This window comes from Podarcis raffonei, chromosome 9 (genome assembly GCF_027172205.1).
Source record: "Podarcis raffonei isolate rPodRaf1 chromosome 9, rPodRaf1.pri, whole genome shotgun sequence".
Taxonomy (NCBI): Eukaryota; Metazoa; Chordata; class Lepidosauria; order Squamata; family Lacertidae; genus Podarcis; species Podarcis raffonei.
The window spans coordinates 41,030,395-41,046,514 of record NC_070610.1 but is presented as its reverse complement, the minus strand read 5'-3'; the positions used below and the strand labels follow the sequence as shown (position 1 = coordinate 41,046,514).

At 41.1% G+C, this 16,120-nt stretch overlaps 1 protein-coding gene and 1 non-coding gene across 7 annotated transcripts in view; both read left to right on the top strand.

Moving 5' to 3' along the window:
- Positions 1 to 16,120, top strand: part of TRIM2 (tripartite motif containing 2) — a 50,583-nt gene that overhangs the window by 18,234 nt on the left and 16,229 nt on the right. For 4 of the 6 annotated variants that reach the window (XM_053403084.1, XM_053403085.1, XM_053403081.1 and 1 more), the window contains exons 2-3: positions 10,817 to 10,998; positions 13,081 to 13,318. In XM_053403084.1, coding sequence (XP_053259059.1) covers positions 10,865 to 10,998; positions 13,081 to 13,318 — 372 coding nt within the window. In that variant the 5' untranslated portion in view covers positions 10,817 to 10,864. Of the gene's footprint in view, positions 1 to 6,334; positions 6,649 to 9,757; positions 9,868 to 10,816; positions 10,999 to 13,080; positions 13,319 to 16,120 lie in introns of those variants that run through there. The other 2 variants (XM_053403082.1, XM_053403083.1) reach the window with 2 other exon arrangements.
- On the top strand, positions 9,059 to 9,252 carry LOC128421552 (U2 spliceosomal RNA). The gene has a single exon (XR_008332339.1). It is a non-coding gene; the product is annotated as a U2 spliceosomal RNA (small nuclear RNA).

The following is a 16,120-nucleotide window of genomic DNA, read 5'->3' as shown; positions in this document are numbered from 1 at the left end:
TTTGGATCTCAAATGATAAGCACATAATAGGATTATAGGCATACATGATGGAAATAAAAGAGAGAGGTGGGGGAAAGAAGGTTTTGGTGTTCTCATGTGTATGGATCAGAAGTTTAAAAAAAAAAATCTGTGAGCACATTACATAGTCTTAATGACATTTGTAAATTAACTGCTTGCGTTAACCTTATTGTACAAGCGGTAATATTATTGCAGATGGCAACTGGAAACTGTGGGCATTCATTGAATGTTGACAATACTTGAATCAGGTGAAGTCAGTGAGTGAGAAACCCCAAGTTTCTGATATTCACAGTTAACAGTTAATATAATTTGTAATGTTCTAGGGACCTGTGAGGATTTTTTTTTGTTTAGCCAAAATGTAACCTTATAAGCAACTTACAAAGACTAGGCCTTTAGAAAACTTAGGCTTATTTGAGATTGCAGTGGGGGGTGGAGCTGTCTTATCCGGCCAGATGTAAAGGTTAAGCGATTGTTATGACGAGTGTCATTATTGCTTGCTATAAAGAATGTGTGAAACTACTGTGGTGCATTGCCATGCAATCGCTTATCACAGGAATGCTTCCTTTTATCATGCCAAATAATTACCCATCCTTGGGAACCAAACTAGGAGGTGGATATGCTTATCACAGTCTGCCCTGTTCTATTTTATCACAGTCTGCTTCTCCTGTTTACACAACTTTGGAAATCACTTTTGGTTTCTTACTTTCAGTGCACACAATGAAAGTCCAAGTTACTAGAAGAGAATGAAACATGGGGTGGGCTTGGATGGTTTCTGGAAGGTCTATTTGTGCACATTTAATAGGGAGTGAGGCCTAGTCCAGATACTGTTTTCAGCTGCATGGCAGCTGCTGTATCATGGCTGCTTCTCCCAGAGGCGGAGCAAGGTCAGGTGGTACCCAGTGTGAAATTTTTTTTGTCCCCCCCCCATTGCAATTTTTGAGCTTTTTAAAGGGAGGGTGTCCGAAAGCTGTTGACCAACGATCACATAAAACCGTGTCAGTGCCACCAGCCGTGGGTACAAGCACTCCCCGCTGGGGATGCCAGTGACGCCCACCGATTGCAAAAATCCGACCACTGATCGCATAAAACTACCCGCCGGGGATGTGAGCACCACCTGCTGGGGTGGTAGTGCCGGGCTGATTGCTGGGCATATTTGCGTGATCAGCGAGCAGATTTTCACAACAACAATCACACCAATCGCAAAAATCTGGGGCGGACTGTGCTACCACCCCCTTACGACACCCCTGGCTTTTCCCCTCCCACTGAAGACCATGTGTCACATGAATGGGGTTAACTTAATGGTCAAGTCTAATGATCAGGCTTCAGTAAATCTGCAGCTCCCCCCCCCCAATTTTGAAGGTGCAGAAGTAGGTGGAAGCTGCACTGGCAGTTGTGTGGTGATCCCCACAACCTTCCCAGCTCCTAAGATTGAAGGAAAACTGGGAGTTTTATGGCAAGGCAAAGTGCACTGGCCATGGGATTAGCATACCTTTAAGCAGTGGCATCCATCAGGGGCAATTCACCCCTTTTTCACCCAGTTTGGCACCCCCCACACACATTTGCACATACACGCACGCACGTGCGCACACACACATACTGGCTGGGAGCCTCAATGATGTCCCTCTGGAGGATTCACTTGTGGCAAAGAACCCCACTAGTCCCCATCCCCCGGGTAGCTATGGCACTGCATCCATGCTGGTATATCCATGCCAGTGTGGTGTAGTGGTTAAGAGCGATGGACTCGTAATCTGGTGAACCGGGTTCGCATCTCCGCTCCTCCACATGCAGCTGCTGGGTGACCTTGGGCCAGTCACACTTCTTTGAAGTCTCTCAGCCTCACTCGCCTCACAGAGTGTTTGTTATGGGGGAGGAAGGGAAAGGAGATTGTGAGCCACTTTGAGACTCCTTCGGGTAGTGATAAAGTGGAATATCAAATCCAAACTCCTCTTCTTCTTCTACTTCCTTGCCTAGCTGGGCTAGGCAAGTGGGGAGTAGAGATTACTTTGCATTGGTAGAGACAAAAATTGTAATCATATTCATCCACCTTGTGTGTAAGATCCCTGTTGGCAACTGATTGGGAATAGTGGCGTTGCAGCTCTCTCCGCACCAAGTAATGTGTGTGAACTGGGCCTGATTGTGCTATACTTTGCATGCTTGCTTAGAAGTGAGTCACACTATTCCCAATTGCTGCAATTTGCGTTAAACTTACTAGTCCTTTTCAGTATACAGTACTAGGTTAGTGTTGCACTATTAAAACTGAGATTTTCCCACATTATTTCCTTTTTAGCCCAATTCATCTCCATTTCACTTATTAGTGAAATGCTTTAAAATGTGATTGGAAGAGCTGGCATAATAACTGATAAAAGAACAATACAGCATTCACAAAATTATTGGCCAGGCTTACATTTTTGCAACAACAAACGTTATGCTAAATCAAGCAATATGGTGACATAAATACAGAGATTAAGCCTATTTTGTCTTTCAAGAACTTAACATAATACAGAAATTGTATCCTGTCGTTGACATTTGCACACACTTGGGCACAGAGGAGGTTGGAGTGTATCTCCATGTGAAAGGAAGAGGAACCCCCAGCATTCCCACTGTCAGTCCCAAGCACACAGAGGTTTCTGGAATAAGTAAACCAAACCTGTTAGATTCAGAGTCCTAGGTGGTTATGATGAATGTGAAGGGAATGGATGTGATGGGAAATAAAAAGCAAATGTCTTAATTTAAGCCTGGAATCCTCAGACTCTAATGCTAAGCCATCTAAAGCGAAGAAAACTGCCAAAGCCTTCTGAATAGTACTTGGAATTGTTAGGAATTGTTACACTGTATTTTTGTGTATCGCAGTATGTTGTCTTTAAGCATAGCTAAATTAAGACGAGGGCTAATCTCAGGACATGCAAAATATGCAGGATGTATCTAGAACTTCCTGTCCCAGCTGCTGGTTTTATTACTTGGGTGAGTTTATAAACAAGCAAGCATGATGCTTTCTTCGATGCTCTAATGTCATGGGAGGCATCAGATGACAAAAGGCTCATAGTCTGCCCTGGTTTTCCATGACAGGAAAACAAATTGGAGAGTTGTAGAGTTGGAAGCTACCTGAATGTCAAGTAATCATCTGCCTTTTCAGGAGTCACCTTTTAATTCCAACCCACAGCATGGAATTCACTTTGAATTTCCTGCCCCATCATCCTGCCTGTCAGCTTCATAGTGGTGATGGTTTGTGAGCAATATACCAGTTGTAGACAAAGTATCCAGTGCGTCCTTTCTGCTATTAAAATAGTCTCCTGTTCCATGAATGAATGCCATTGTTTGTCAATCTTATACTAGCATGTATCACAATGACAGAGCATAAAATATATATAATTACCTCCTGGTTTATTTCTTCTTCATCATCTCACTTTGGACTCTGAATTGGAGCCTATATAATTGGCATAACTACCTATTCTGGTTATTTTATATCCATGCATAAGATATGTATAGAGAGAACTAGTTAGATTTTGCTTTACTGAGAAACTAAACAGTTGTTGCTTTTACCTTGCTTGCTGACCTAGCCTCTGAAGTAGTTTACAGACCCAGTAAACAAAAACAGAAAGTGTGTGCCTAACCTTAAAACTGTGACATGTAGTGTATCTTCGGGCTGCTTGTTTGCTAATGGTATCAGTTTTCATCTGGGAGGTGGGTTGGCTCTCATTCATGTGGAGTGGAGTGGAAGAGTCCTATTTTTAATGACTGCTGTTGGCCTTTTGCCGTAACGTTGGAATCTGGGTTGCCTTAACTAGTTCATTGTGCCTTGCTGTTTTTGAAAGTTCCAGAGCACTAATGTAACATGTACTGAAAATTATTTGGTCTTTGACATGGGTCCAAATTAAGATTGCCTGTGAGTGCTCTAGTTGGAGAACAGCCTTTAGCAAAGGTGTCATGGGCTTTGAAGACACTCGAACTCAGGGCGCAAGGGAGAAACGTGCTAGTAGGAAGGCATGCTTGGCAAATCCACCCCGTGATCAACTCCCACCCAGAAACCAATGTCCCCACTGTGGAAGGATGTGTGGGTCTAGAATTGGCCTCCACAGTCACTTACGGACTCATTGTTAAAACTGTGTTTATGGAAGACAATCTTACTCGGCTACGAGTGATCGCCAAAGAAGAATAATTTTCCCAACCCTTATTTTCCACTTGGTAGTATGCTACTCAAGGAACTGTTCTTTGAACTCTCAGTACTATCAAGTGACTGCATTACCTAGCATCCTGGGTATTTTGGGTCAAAGCATGTGTCATTTGGCAACTCAAAATGCTTTACAAGCAAGCATTTTCAGAAGGCCATGCAAGTCTTGCTACCATGCCAAAACTTGGTGTTTCAAACTTTGTGCAATGATTTTCTGCCTCGCGGGATGCTTCACTGTTCGGTATGTCCACAAATAATTCACAGAGCTAGGAAGATTGCTGGATATTGCTGGAAGGAATAGGGCAGGAGGGAGATTTTTGAATATCCCTCTTCCTCTCCCCCAGCTTTAGGAATAGAAACACTTATTGTGAATGGTCTGTTCAATCCTTACATAGCAACTTTCTTTCCTGATCTGTGCACCCAGCTCATCACCCAAGTTGATGGTGTAACCCTAAATGGGATTAGCTCTCACTAGCCATATGCTTCGGGAATCCCTTCTAGTTGTGTGGGATGCAAAGCACGTTCAGTATTCCAGTAGAGTCCTCCTGCAGGAAGGCCAAACCCTGAGCTTGAGAAAAGCATGCCTAAACAATCAGTGTATATGTATTGGTGGTTGTGGGGTGTGTGGTTTCATTTCTTTTTTCTTTGGAGCTAGAACATAGTCACTAATATTGTGTGAATAATTATAATTGTGCCTGCTAAATAAATGAAAGAATGTGTGGCCCAGCCAAGATTAATTATGTGTGTGTGTGTGTGTGTGTGTGTGTGTGTGTGTGAGAGAGAGAGAGAGAGAGAGAGAGAGAGATTCTATGTATTTAAGGACCAAATTTTAATTATTTAGTAACAAAATGCTTATACTTGAAAGGCAAATATAGTTACTGGTTTGAAAAGGCCTCCAAGAAACCAAGCTTTAACCAAGGACACATTCTACTCCTGTAAAAAACACGCTGATTCCCGGACTGTCCATGAGCCGGATTTAGAAGGCAATTGGGCCAGATCCAGCCCTGGACCTTAGTTTGCCTACCCATGCATTAGGGAGTTCCCATTGGAACTTGCTGTCAGTGAGTGCAGCTTGCAAGAGAACAATTGGGAGCTTATTTTAATCTCCCAACTTTGTAGCCATCTCCTAACCACCCTCACACCTAGTGCCACAGGTTTCAGTAATTTGGAAAACTGCCTTATTAGACCCACAGGCTAGAAATTGGGGAAGCAAATCTGAGATGCACAAAAGTAGGGGAGGAAATGAAAGTCCCACTTCATTCTTGAAATTTCATATAGCCTTGGATACAACTAACTGTTTCTGTTTTTCTTGCTCAATTTGGTTGAGTAGTTGCCAAAAGGAACTTTAAAAAATGCTTTTTTTATAATTGGCAAATATTTTGTGTTCAAATTAGGCTACTTAAATTTGGGGTCCTGAGACGAGGCAACCTGTGCATAACTTAATAATATTAATATAATAATAAAAATAACAACAACAACAACAACTTTATGATGAAGTTGAATAGACTCAATTCTTATTCGCTTTCTCTGAGTTGAGAAATATTAGGTGATTTCAGGGGATGGTTCTGGTACTTAGAAACTTGGTACACTTTGGGGCAGATTGGTGACCTCATCTCATTCTGCACATTACACATTAAGCAGATACAAAAGGATTATTGCATTAAACATGGGGGTCATGACATAAAAATATGAGCAGCAGAGAGAGGCCGGTTAGAGATTTCTCCCTCTCTCATTTTCATTGATTACATCCCATTAAAAACCAATAACACTTCCTTCCAAATAAATGTGTGTTGAATTAGAGCATCAGTACTGGATCTATACTTCAGTGTTGAGAGAAAAATACTTACGTGTGTTTTTTGCTGCCAAACCAGAATGTAGCTTTCCTTGCCTGCTAATCCTGTAATAGCATTCCATATAGACCATATCCAGCATCTGAGCCCTGAAACAGCTGATTGCTGACTAGAAAAGAGGAAGAAGGAAAAAATCCACCCGGCGAATCTCATTGCAGCTCTATGCTGCATCCCTATCCCACAATCCCTTGCACGGTTTGCTGCAGTCTTTCAGCTACGGGTTGAGTGAGAAAGATGTACTAAATAAAGATTGATTGGCTGGAATCCTTACGGGGGGTGTGGTGGGGGGGTCTCCCACTTTGTCAGTGACCCGGAGAGTGGGGGGAGGGAAATTAATGACTGCTTGGCTGGGCCTCCTTTTATTACTTCCAGGATTCTCTCCACGGAGTGGTGGAGCATTGTTAGCTTAAGCAAGAAAATAACGCTGCGTCTCTAGTAACGGCTAACAGGAATTTTCTAAGAGTTCCACACGTGAGGCTTTCAGATGTGATACATCACTGTAATTATGGTTGGCTCCTTTGGACGACTGCAGGACACAACTCCATCCTGGAAAGGCTTTTCCCTTTTTTCACTTGGCAGTGCATTGATTTAAGCTCCTTTTCGTGAAGATGGGTACGTCTCGAGCATTTGTTTGTTCAGTATTGTGCCTGGTGGCTAGTAACGTTATGCCTTTTTGCTCCCATCCCCCATTGCAGCTCCTTGCTTTACATAATGATGATGATGATGACGCATGCTTTTAAGGCTAGAAAAGTTATTTAAACCATATGTGAGCAAGATGATTTTAAAAACAATGTGAGAAAGCAAAAATGTGGAGGGGCGTGTGCATATGTACAAGATAGTCTTACTTCATGATGATGATGATTAATAATAATAATCATTTGAATATAACAGACTGTTTTTATTGCCTTGTCTCTCTGGTTTGGGTTTGCTGTGCTGTGCTTGAGTAATTCTACCTATAGCTTATCCTGTCTTTGAAGCTGCATTTATATAGCAGGAGTCCCACCCTTGCCTGCAGTTCTGGAGCTTGCGAGTTCCATTGCAAACGTTGCTATTGGAAACCTATTCATTCATAATGCATGGCTTAGACCCTCTGGGTTGTGCTCACCATTGATAAGTCGTAGGCGATTCAGTCTGATCTTTCAGAGTCTAATCACAGCTCTGGTTGGGTGGAGCACTGCCTTTATTTGAAAATCCTATACCTATTGAACAGGCTGCCCTCAATCTTCTTTATACTTTCATTGTGTAAAGCCATAATTCTGAGAGAAGTATGTTTATTAAAACTCAGTAAAATATTTCTTTTTAAAGCTCTAAATGGTTTATTTTATTAGGAGTTTTGTTTCAGATGGGTGTGGCTGCACACACTACTGATTTCTTTCTTCCCTCCTTTCTCTCTTGATATACACTTACTATTAGTGTTCTTGCAATATGTGCACACGCATATACTGTGTTTCTTAAAGACAATTTTAATTAGAAATTGGGCACTGCTTTGTACATATTTTATAATTAGAAACCTGCAAGAAGGAATGATGATGATGATGTCATTTTTCTGTGAGGCTGCTTGATGCAAGCATTGATCTCTCATCAAAGACTGCTAGGTATTTAAAGCTTGAACTCTGGATTTGGTTTTTGTTTTTCTCTGGAGGCATTTATTTAGTCATAGTGAGAATTTTTGTAGGTTTGTTCATCCAGAGAGTGCACGTGTCACCCCTTCTGCCCGTCTTAAAAATGGATGAAAAGAACTTGCTTCCCAACTTAAAGATAACAGCTTGTCTTTTTATAGCTTTGCACTAAATTTTTAGCACAGTTTATAAACCTTCCTTGTTACAGAGCCCTTTCAATCCAAATTTATTCCACCTCTGCAGCATACTACATTATGTACAGTATGTGCTGTTCAGGTGAATCTGTGCAACATCCGGAAAAATAAATTGTGTTCTGAACATAAAACTTACCTGCTTTATCATATGAAGTTCATTAAGATGAGTTTCAGCAAACAGAACCAATCTGTTATAGACAGTAGAAAGACTTCTTGGGACAAGGAGACATGGGTTCTAGTTTGTGCAATCCATGGTGTCTCTCACTGCATTCAGATGATCCTCCAAACCAGAGCTTGCTCAAACCATATTTTTGTAGTGTTGATAAGATGCACAACTATGTTTTGATTAGACTTGGAAGTTGCCTATTAAGCCACATGTGTCAGGGCAGGAAGGAGTGTTTGAGCTCATGGCTTCTCTCACACACCCTGTTTGGAGGATGCAGCCATTGTGTAGCTATTAGCAACTCGCTTTCTGTATTCTTACACCTATTTACTTGGGAGTAAGCCCCATTAACCAGGCTGAACTTATTATTATTATTTGTTAAACATGCTTAGGAGGGGGCTATCCGGTAGAAATTTAAGTGGGGATGTGGGAACCTTTTAGAGTTCCTTGCCCAGAGAACAAAGCAACACTTGTAACTCTTTTGTCTTTTATCTTCCTCCTTTTACATACATGACTAAGTATGTATAAATCTTATCTGGACTGGGACCTTGGGTATCAGAATATTCACAGACCCCAACAGCAGCATAGTAGGAGGCCTAATACTGTATAATATCCTCTTTGTGTAATAAGAACAAGACATTAACAAACACCCTAGTCACTAGACTTGGAACAGTTTGAACGTCTCCACCCAGTCAAATCCATTCAAGTCTGAAAGAGGATTCTGGGCATGTTTGGGTGCGTGTGCTTAAAAGCATCCTTCTAATCGGTAGCTCTATGTTCTCAGGGTTCCCTGGAGGGAGGCTCCTAAGTAATTCAGTTGAATGTGCATGAAAACCTACGCTGTATGGTGAAGCTGATTGTGGAAAGGTGAAAAGCTGAGTCAATGGGGACTTTGGGGGTGTGGCTGGTGCATGTGCATCCATTCATTTCCCTACTCAAGTTTTTCAACTGCAGCTAAAACAAAACCTGAATGTGACTTAGGAAGAAGGAAATAGTAAAAGGTGTTGGTTTCTGTGCACAGGCAAAAAAATATTTATTCCATTTCTATCGCTTCTCAGCCTTTTGGCTAAGATCAAGTGTAGTATCTGTTCTTATCAGTTTAATATCTGATATGTCCTCTATTTGAGGACTATGAACAACAACTACCAGACTTTTAGAAGACATCTGAAGGCAGCCCTGTTTAGGGAAGCTTTTAATGTTTGATGTATTATAGTATTTTAATATTTTTTGGGAAGCCGCCCAGAGTGGCTGGGGAAGCCCAGCCAGATGGGCGGGGTATAAATAATAAATAATAAATTATTATTATTGTTGTTGTTGTTATTATTATCTTGCTCTTCCAATAGCTCAGAGTGGCATATGTGGTTTCCCCTTGCTAACCTGTGACCCTCCAGCTACTCTTGGACTACAACTCCCATCATCCCTCATTATTGGCCATGCTGGCTGGGTCTGATGGGACTTACAACATGTCCAACAACATCAAGAGGTTAGCCACCCCTGGGGCTAAGAGGTAACGGCTGTCCAGTCAGCTTGATGGCTGAGTAGAGGTTTGAACCCATCTCTCTCTCCATTCCTAGTTCAACATGCTAACCACTAGCTGGTATAGGGAATTTATGTTGTCTTTGTTGAAAAGCATTATGTATCTTGTTAGGTTCTATATGTATTATGCCTATTTTGCTTATTTGCACTTGCTGTAGAATGGAAATGAAATATTTATGTGGTTTGCAATTGATGCTTTGCAATTGCAGGCATGCAATTTTTGAGATGCAATTGCATTTTGAAGTTTGAGGCTTTCCATAAATCCAAGGAACAACTTACAGTTCATATGTGCAAAGATGATGTTTGCCTTCTTCTATTGGTATTACTGTGTCCTGTTTGGCTTTTGTGCAGTAAGGCTGTTGGAAAGCTTTTGTCTTTATTTTTAACTAGCTTTGTCTAAAAGAAGGGTTTATGGGGGAAATGAAAGATAGCATATGAATGGAGTTACTTAGTCAAATATATGCCTTTGTTTCCATGGGCAAAAGCTGTGTGAGAAAGAGATCTGTGTTTTAACTCTGTGTGACTGAGTCTTACCTTCCTGCTAATGGAATGTGGCCCTCAAATACATTCTACAGCGGCAGTAATGTGATTTTCAGCATGAAAATGGTTTCTTACTTCAGATTTAGACTGCACTGATATAGATGGTCTGACTACTATGTTCTTCCTATTAACTGCAGGCTATGAGGTATAACAGCACGACCAGCCACTGGTGTACAGCTGTAGCTGATGATGTATGCAATATTATATTGGTGAGAGTGTCTTAGAAATATGGGAAGGTCAAAAACAGAGAGGTGTATTTTGCACCACATGTTATCCAATTCTTTCAAGTGGTGATGGCAGAAATCCAACCTACTCTATGCAACTCATGTGCTCCACCAGTGACCTATGCTCATTCTATAGCATTAGAAATGTACACCCATCCAATCTGAAAGCATGTTCAGTTGGTTAGGGCACCGTTTTTCTAATACTCAATATCACAAAAGTATGGCCAGGTTTTAGCCTTGTCAGTTCTTGGATGGGAAGATAGTGGGAACAGGATATAAATATAAAGAATGAATTTTAGAAGCTAATGCATTGTAGTAGTTTTTTTGCCTTGGCAATCTGCCCAGATGCTTTTAAAGCAAGTATTTCTAGTGTAGCATTTCCAAGCACTACGCACTGCCTTCTTATAAATCTTGAATCGGGATGAAACCCACTGGGATCCATTGTTAACAGGAAGTCAATTCCCCATGGCTTCTAAAATGCTGTTGTTTGCTTGAACCTTTCAGCAGCGTGCAGGGCAAAAGAGAACAGGACCCACATGTCAGTGGTCTAGGATGGCCAGTGAAGGCGCCAACATCCCAAGTCCTGTGGTGCGTCAGATTGACAAACAATTTCTGATCTGCAGCATATGCCTGGACCGTTACAAGAATCCCAAAGTACTCCCCTGTCTGCACACTTTCTGTGAGAGGTAAGAGGATGGTTTCTGTTTCCCCCAACCAAAAGTGCATTACAGCTGGCTTGTCTGTCTGGATTGCCACAGTGATCTGTTCCCAGATGTCTAGAGTTACACTGTTAATTCAATGAACTCCTCAATCCAGTCAACAAGTTCTCCTGAAATATAAAACTTAATGAGTAGGAAGGTAAAGTGCCCCTGGGCTCATTTTGATTTATAAGAAGAAAGACAGGATTCAGATATTTCTGTATTGCAAAAGTAATCTGTGCTCTTTTGGTAAACAATTCTGTCTTTATTGTGAATGTTCAGCCTGTTTTTATTTTTAAGATATGGCCTTCCATGTCAGCAATACAATTACACATAAAAGGGTGGTAGCAATAATTTCTTACTGGGATATTTGATCTGAATTTAGGCAATGAAACTTAGCCCATTTAGCTTAAAAGTAGATTTCTTCAGCATGAGTAGAGCTTGGTTCCAAGTGGAACACGTTCAGAACTGAAGGATGCAATATCTGAACATAAAGTGCCAGAGATTAGATGATTCAGGACTTTGGCCTACAACTCCTATCAGTCCCAGCTGGCATGGCCTTGCTGTCTGGGGCTGATGGAAAATGTAATCCAACAACATATGGAGGGCACCAGGTTGCAGCTAGAAGATATGCAGGACTTGAACCGGTGGCATTTTTCCCTACGTTGCGTTTCCTTTCCAGGAAAAGAAGCAGAGAAGCCTTATCATTTAAAAAAATGCTGCAGCGCTGTCTGAAAGTGGAAACGACATTTCCACCATTTCTGCTTTTGGCTTTTCATGGTTTGTCTGTTTTCATTTTGTTAAACTGCTTAGTCTGCCATGTTCCATAAGCATTTGCTTTGTTCTTTTTTAATGTTTCGAATGCAGCGCTGCTAATGACCCTTATCTTTCTATACATTTTAGAAAAGAGCTCAGGTTTTCTTGGTGTATTACATTAGAATCCGCTTCAGCCTGAAAGGTAGTCATATGCATTTGCCGCCATGGGCTGATTTTTGTCTGGATTCATCTTTTGGCACGCTAGTGCAAATGCTCAGAGTGATGGGCCCAAAGCCAAACCTGGGCTTAAAACAGCCTGTGGTGACAGATGCACATAATTGCCTCACCACGGGCTGCAGCACTTAGAAGTCAGTAAAGGCTGGGCTTTTCCCTCACAAAAGCTAAGGTGACTGTAAGAATAACCCTCCAGAATGGTTCATCATCCTGTGACGTGGAGCCTGGAAAACAATTTGAATAGCCATAATGCTGTTGTTGCTTTTATTAATGTAAGATGAAAATGGCAAGTGATACATTGCAGTGTTTCCCCCCAAGCTTTGGAGCAGAGCGTGAGAACAAGCAGATGAAAAGATGCTCTTGTAACCTATAATGGTTGTGGAGAAGAACACACTTCACAGCGCAAGACTGTAGGGTCAGGAAGTAATTCCTGTGAGCAGAAGCTAAGGCTGTCCACAGGAGTCATAATCATTCATGTTTTTAAAGGAGCGTTTAAAATGCATTGCTTGTCTTCTGCACTCTTATCTACTACTATCTCTGTTCTCAGATTGTGCAGATTTAGGTGGTGTATATATATAAGCCACAGGTGACAGGGTCCTAATAAAAATGAGTGGGTACACTGCAAGAAACAAAGCTTCTGTCATACCAAAATGTGCTCTCTGGAGAAAGTTGCTGTTTTGATAGTGCAGCCTGGGGCAGTCTCTTCTTCTTGCACTAATGCATTCCCACCTTTTCTCCAGTTTATACTGTCTTCAGTCATCTCACTACATCATTGCCTTTTTATTTAGGTAGAACCCTCTAGCACTCACCCCCATCTGTGGCTGTCCACATGTTGCTGTACTACAACTCCCATCCATTGGCCAAGCTGGCTGGGGCTGATGGGAGTTGGGATCCAATAACTTCTGGACGGCAACAGAAGGCAGTTAGAGTGTTTTGTTCTTCCCTCTTGATATGAGTTGCAAAGTGAAAAAGTAAAGCTGTGTTCATGATTACTCTTCTATTCTCCTACTAGGAAATCGCAAACAACACAGTTTACTTTTTGCTTTTGATACTGGCTTATCTTTTTACCATCCTCATTAGGTGCCTACAGAATTACATTCCAGCCCACAGCTTAACCCTTTCTTGCCCAGTGTGCCGCCAAACATCCATCTTGCCAGAGAAAGGGGTTTCTGCTCTTCAGAACAACTTCTTCATCACCAACCTGATGGATGTCCTGCAGCGAACTCCAGACAATAGCATTGAGGAGTCTTCCATCTTGGAGACTGTCACAGCTGTTGCTGCAGGGAAGCCACTCTCCTGCCCCAATCATGAAGGAAATGTAAGTGGACTAGGTGCCTATAAATAAGGCTTCATCAATTTATTTGGCAGGAAAATTGCAATTTTCAGTGGCTCGCCCTGAAATGAAAGTTGGGGACTATTGGACTTGCAAATGATTTATTAATTTCTGCAATGACAACATAAATCGTTTGCTTGATAGATTTTATTCAATCGATTGAATACTTTCATTGGATACTGTACTAGAGAGTGAATTTGGATGAATTTTTGTGTGACATCAAATTAACTCTCAGTCAGCCCAATATTGATAGTTTTGGTTATGTTTTTGTTTTGTAGGGCATTGCATTGACATGTCATGATATTGATCATGGTTAGTAAATGTGCTTTCTGGCTATCAAGATGAGATGTTAATGTTCTATAATTCATTTAAGCTGTATTTTGTACATCCATTTTAGTTTTAAGTGAAAGCAGCTGTCTATAATTAAAAAGGTGTATTGCTACTTTTGCTCTTCTTTTCATCCATAAATGAAATCAAGTATTCATTGAGTTGAAATTCCATTTCCTTCTCCATTACCACCACTGTTGTGAGTCCTTTCCTATCATCAGTATATTTTCAATCTTTACCAACCTGGTGCACTTCAGATGTTGTTGAATTGCAACTCCCCATCAGCCCTGCCCAGCATTGCCAATCATCAGGGTGGGTGGAGGTGGGACCCTAAGAAGCATCTGGAAAACACTTTGCTGTGGAAGGCTGACCTAGGCAATCCAGATCATAATAGGTAAATTATGGAGCAAGTGAACTGCAGGAGGTGTCTGCAGAGCAAATATTTCCAGAGCAACAAACCAAACCAACCAGAACAATGTCAGATTTAGGGTGGTGTGGGCTGTTCACCAGTACAGGGCATGAAAAATTGATAAGCTCCATAATTGAGAAGATCCATTTGGGGGTGCCAATTTTGGGCTCATATTGTAAAATATTCCCCAAGTCTGCCCTTGAACAGGAGGGAAAGCAATCCCTTTCCCAGCAAGTTCTTAGCTAATCTGGCCTAGGTACAAGGTTTGGGAGTATTCCTTTCTGATAGCAGGTCATAGCCTGCATGTGGACAAAAACCATTCAAGAGAAATAATATTAGATTCAGCTTTACACCACCTGGCACAATTGTTTTCCGGTTATGGTAATCAGTGGCACTGAAAGATGAAAAATCTGCATAGGGCACATATGCTAAAAAGGGTCCTTGGGAATAAATGGAGCATATGGGCAGAATTATGTCATTATTCCACTTGAACTGGTGGGTTGGCATCCTTGTTGTTGCATCACCAAGCACTATCTTGCATTCAAAGTGTGCCAATATAATGTGAGCGGCATTGCAAGCATTGCTGCACTTGATTAGGAAGCTTTTCGTAAAATTGAAATGCAATCAAGTGCTTGGCAGCATGACTCCTGGATGTAACACACGGTGCTATACACTTATGGCCCTCCTGATGTCATTGGCCTCCAGCTTCCATCAGCCTCAGCCAACATGGCCTACAGTCAAGGAAGATGGGAACTGTAGGCCAGAAATCTGGAGAGCACCATGTTCCCCTGCTCTCTCCTCTTCCTCTCCTCCAATTATGATCATTGTTCTCCTTTGTTCCTCAAACCCCCCTTCTGCTAATGTATCACTCAAAGCAGGATTGTGATTTTTTCTTGATTTTATTTTTTTATCTTTCTGTAAACCATTTTTTACAATTAAATAGTGTATGAAATTTATGAATGTGACTTAAAAAAACAGATCCAGTATTACAAGACAAAAATACACCTTTTTTGTAGGTAGGTTGGTAGCATATGTACCTGGTTTTCATCTGCAAATCAGAAGATTTATGATCAGTAAGGTCCACTCCTTACAAACTATATATTCTTGTTGTGACCATGACATCCTAGTTTTAAGCAATAAGTTCCTGGCTTTCCTTCAATGAGACAGTTTTTCATTTCATGGAGTTTGCCTTCTTTCTTTCTTTCTTTCTTTCTTTCTTTCTTTCGGAAGTATCCAAACCATCTTGGGAGCGCAAAATATCTTTATCTTTCTGAAGTATCCAGACTCCACTAAGTAACAGTAGTGCCATTCAAAACGACCTTAAACAGATTGTGGAAACTTCTTCAGTCCTTTTTCTTTTGTAGGTTGCAGACTAGAAATAAGAAAGTGAAAATGTTTTATCCTTTGTTAGATGAAAAGCTTCTATTTATGTGGATCTGCAAGAGCTTCTTGGCCTCACCGAGTCCTTTTTATATAATTCCTTTTAATGTTCTCTTGCTTAGTTTGAAAAATAACTGATGCTCTCTCCCTCTGGTAAACTTTTAAATGCCAGCCCTAAGCAGCAATGATCACTCTCTGTTAAGCTTTTGGCTGCCAAAAATATGGCCCTCATTATATGCAAACCTGATGCCATTCTGTTTTGTAATTCAGAGTGCATCACTAATGCCTTAGGCATTTGTGAAGTAACTTAATACTCCTAAAGCACAAGGCATGACAGTTTTATCTGAAACCAAATAGTGAGAAAATGACAGCCATGAGAAAGAACATGACAGCCGTGAGTGTGCCTTTTGGAATTTAAAGTACCCTAAATTGTGTATGTATTTATTTGTGATTCTTAAAAGTAGGGAAAAATACAACATAATGGTTCATACAAACCACAGCTATAAATCCATGGCATTAAACATAATCACTGCTTTTTAACATTTTAATCACAAGCAAACGTTTTGTTTGATGGTGCAATAGGTTTGAACTCCAGTCATCAGCTCACATGGCTATTTATCACATAAATCCCATTCTGTTGACTTTTTTTGCTTGCAGGATTTGTAGCAGAA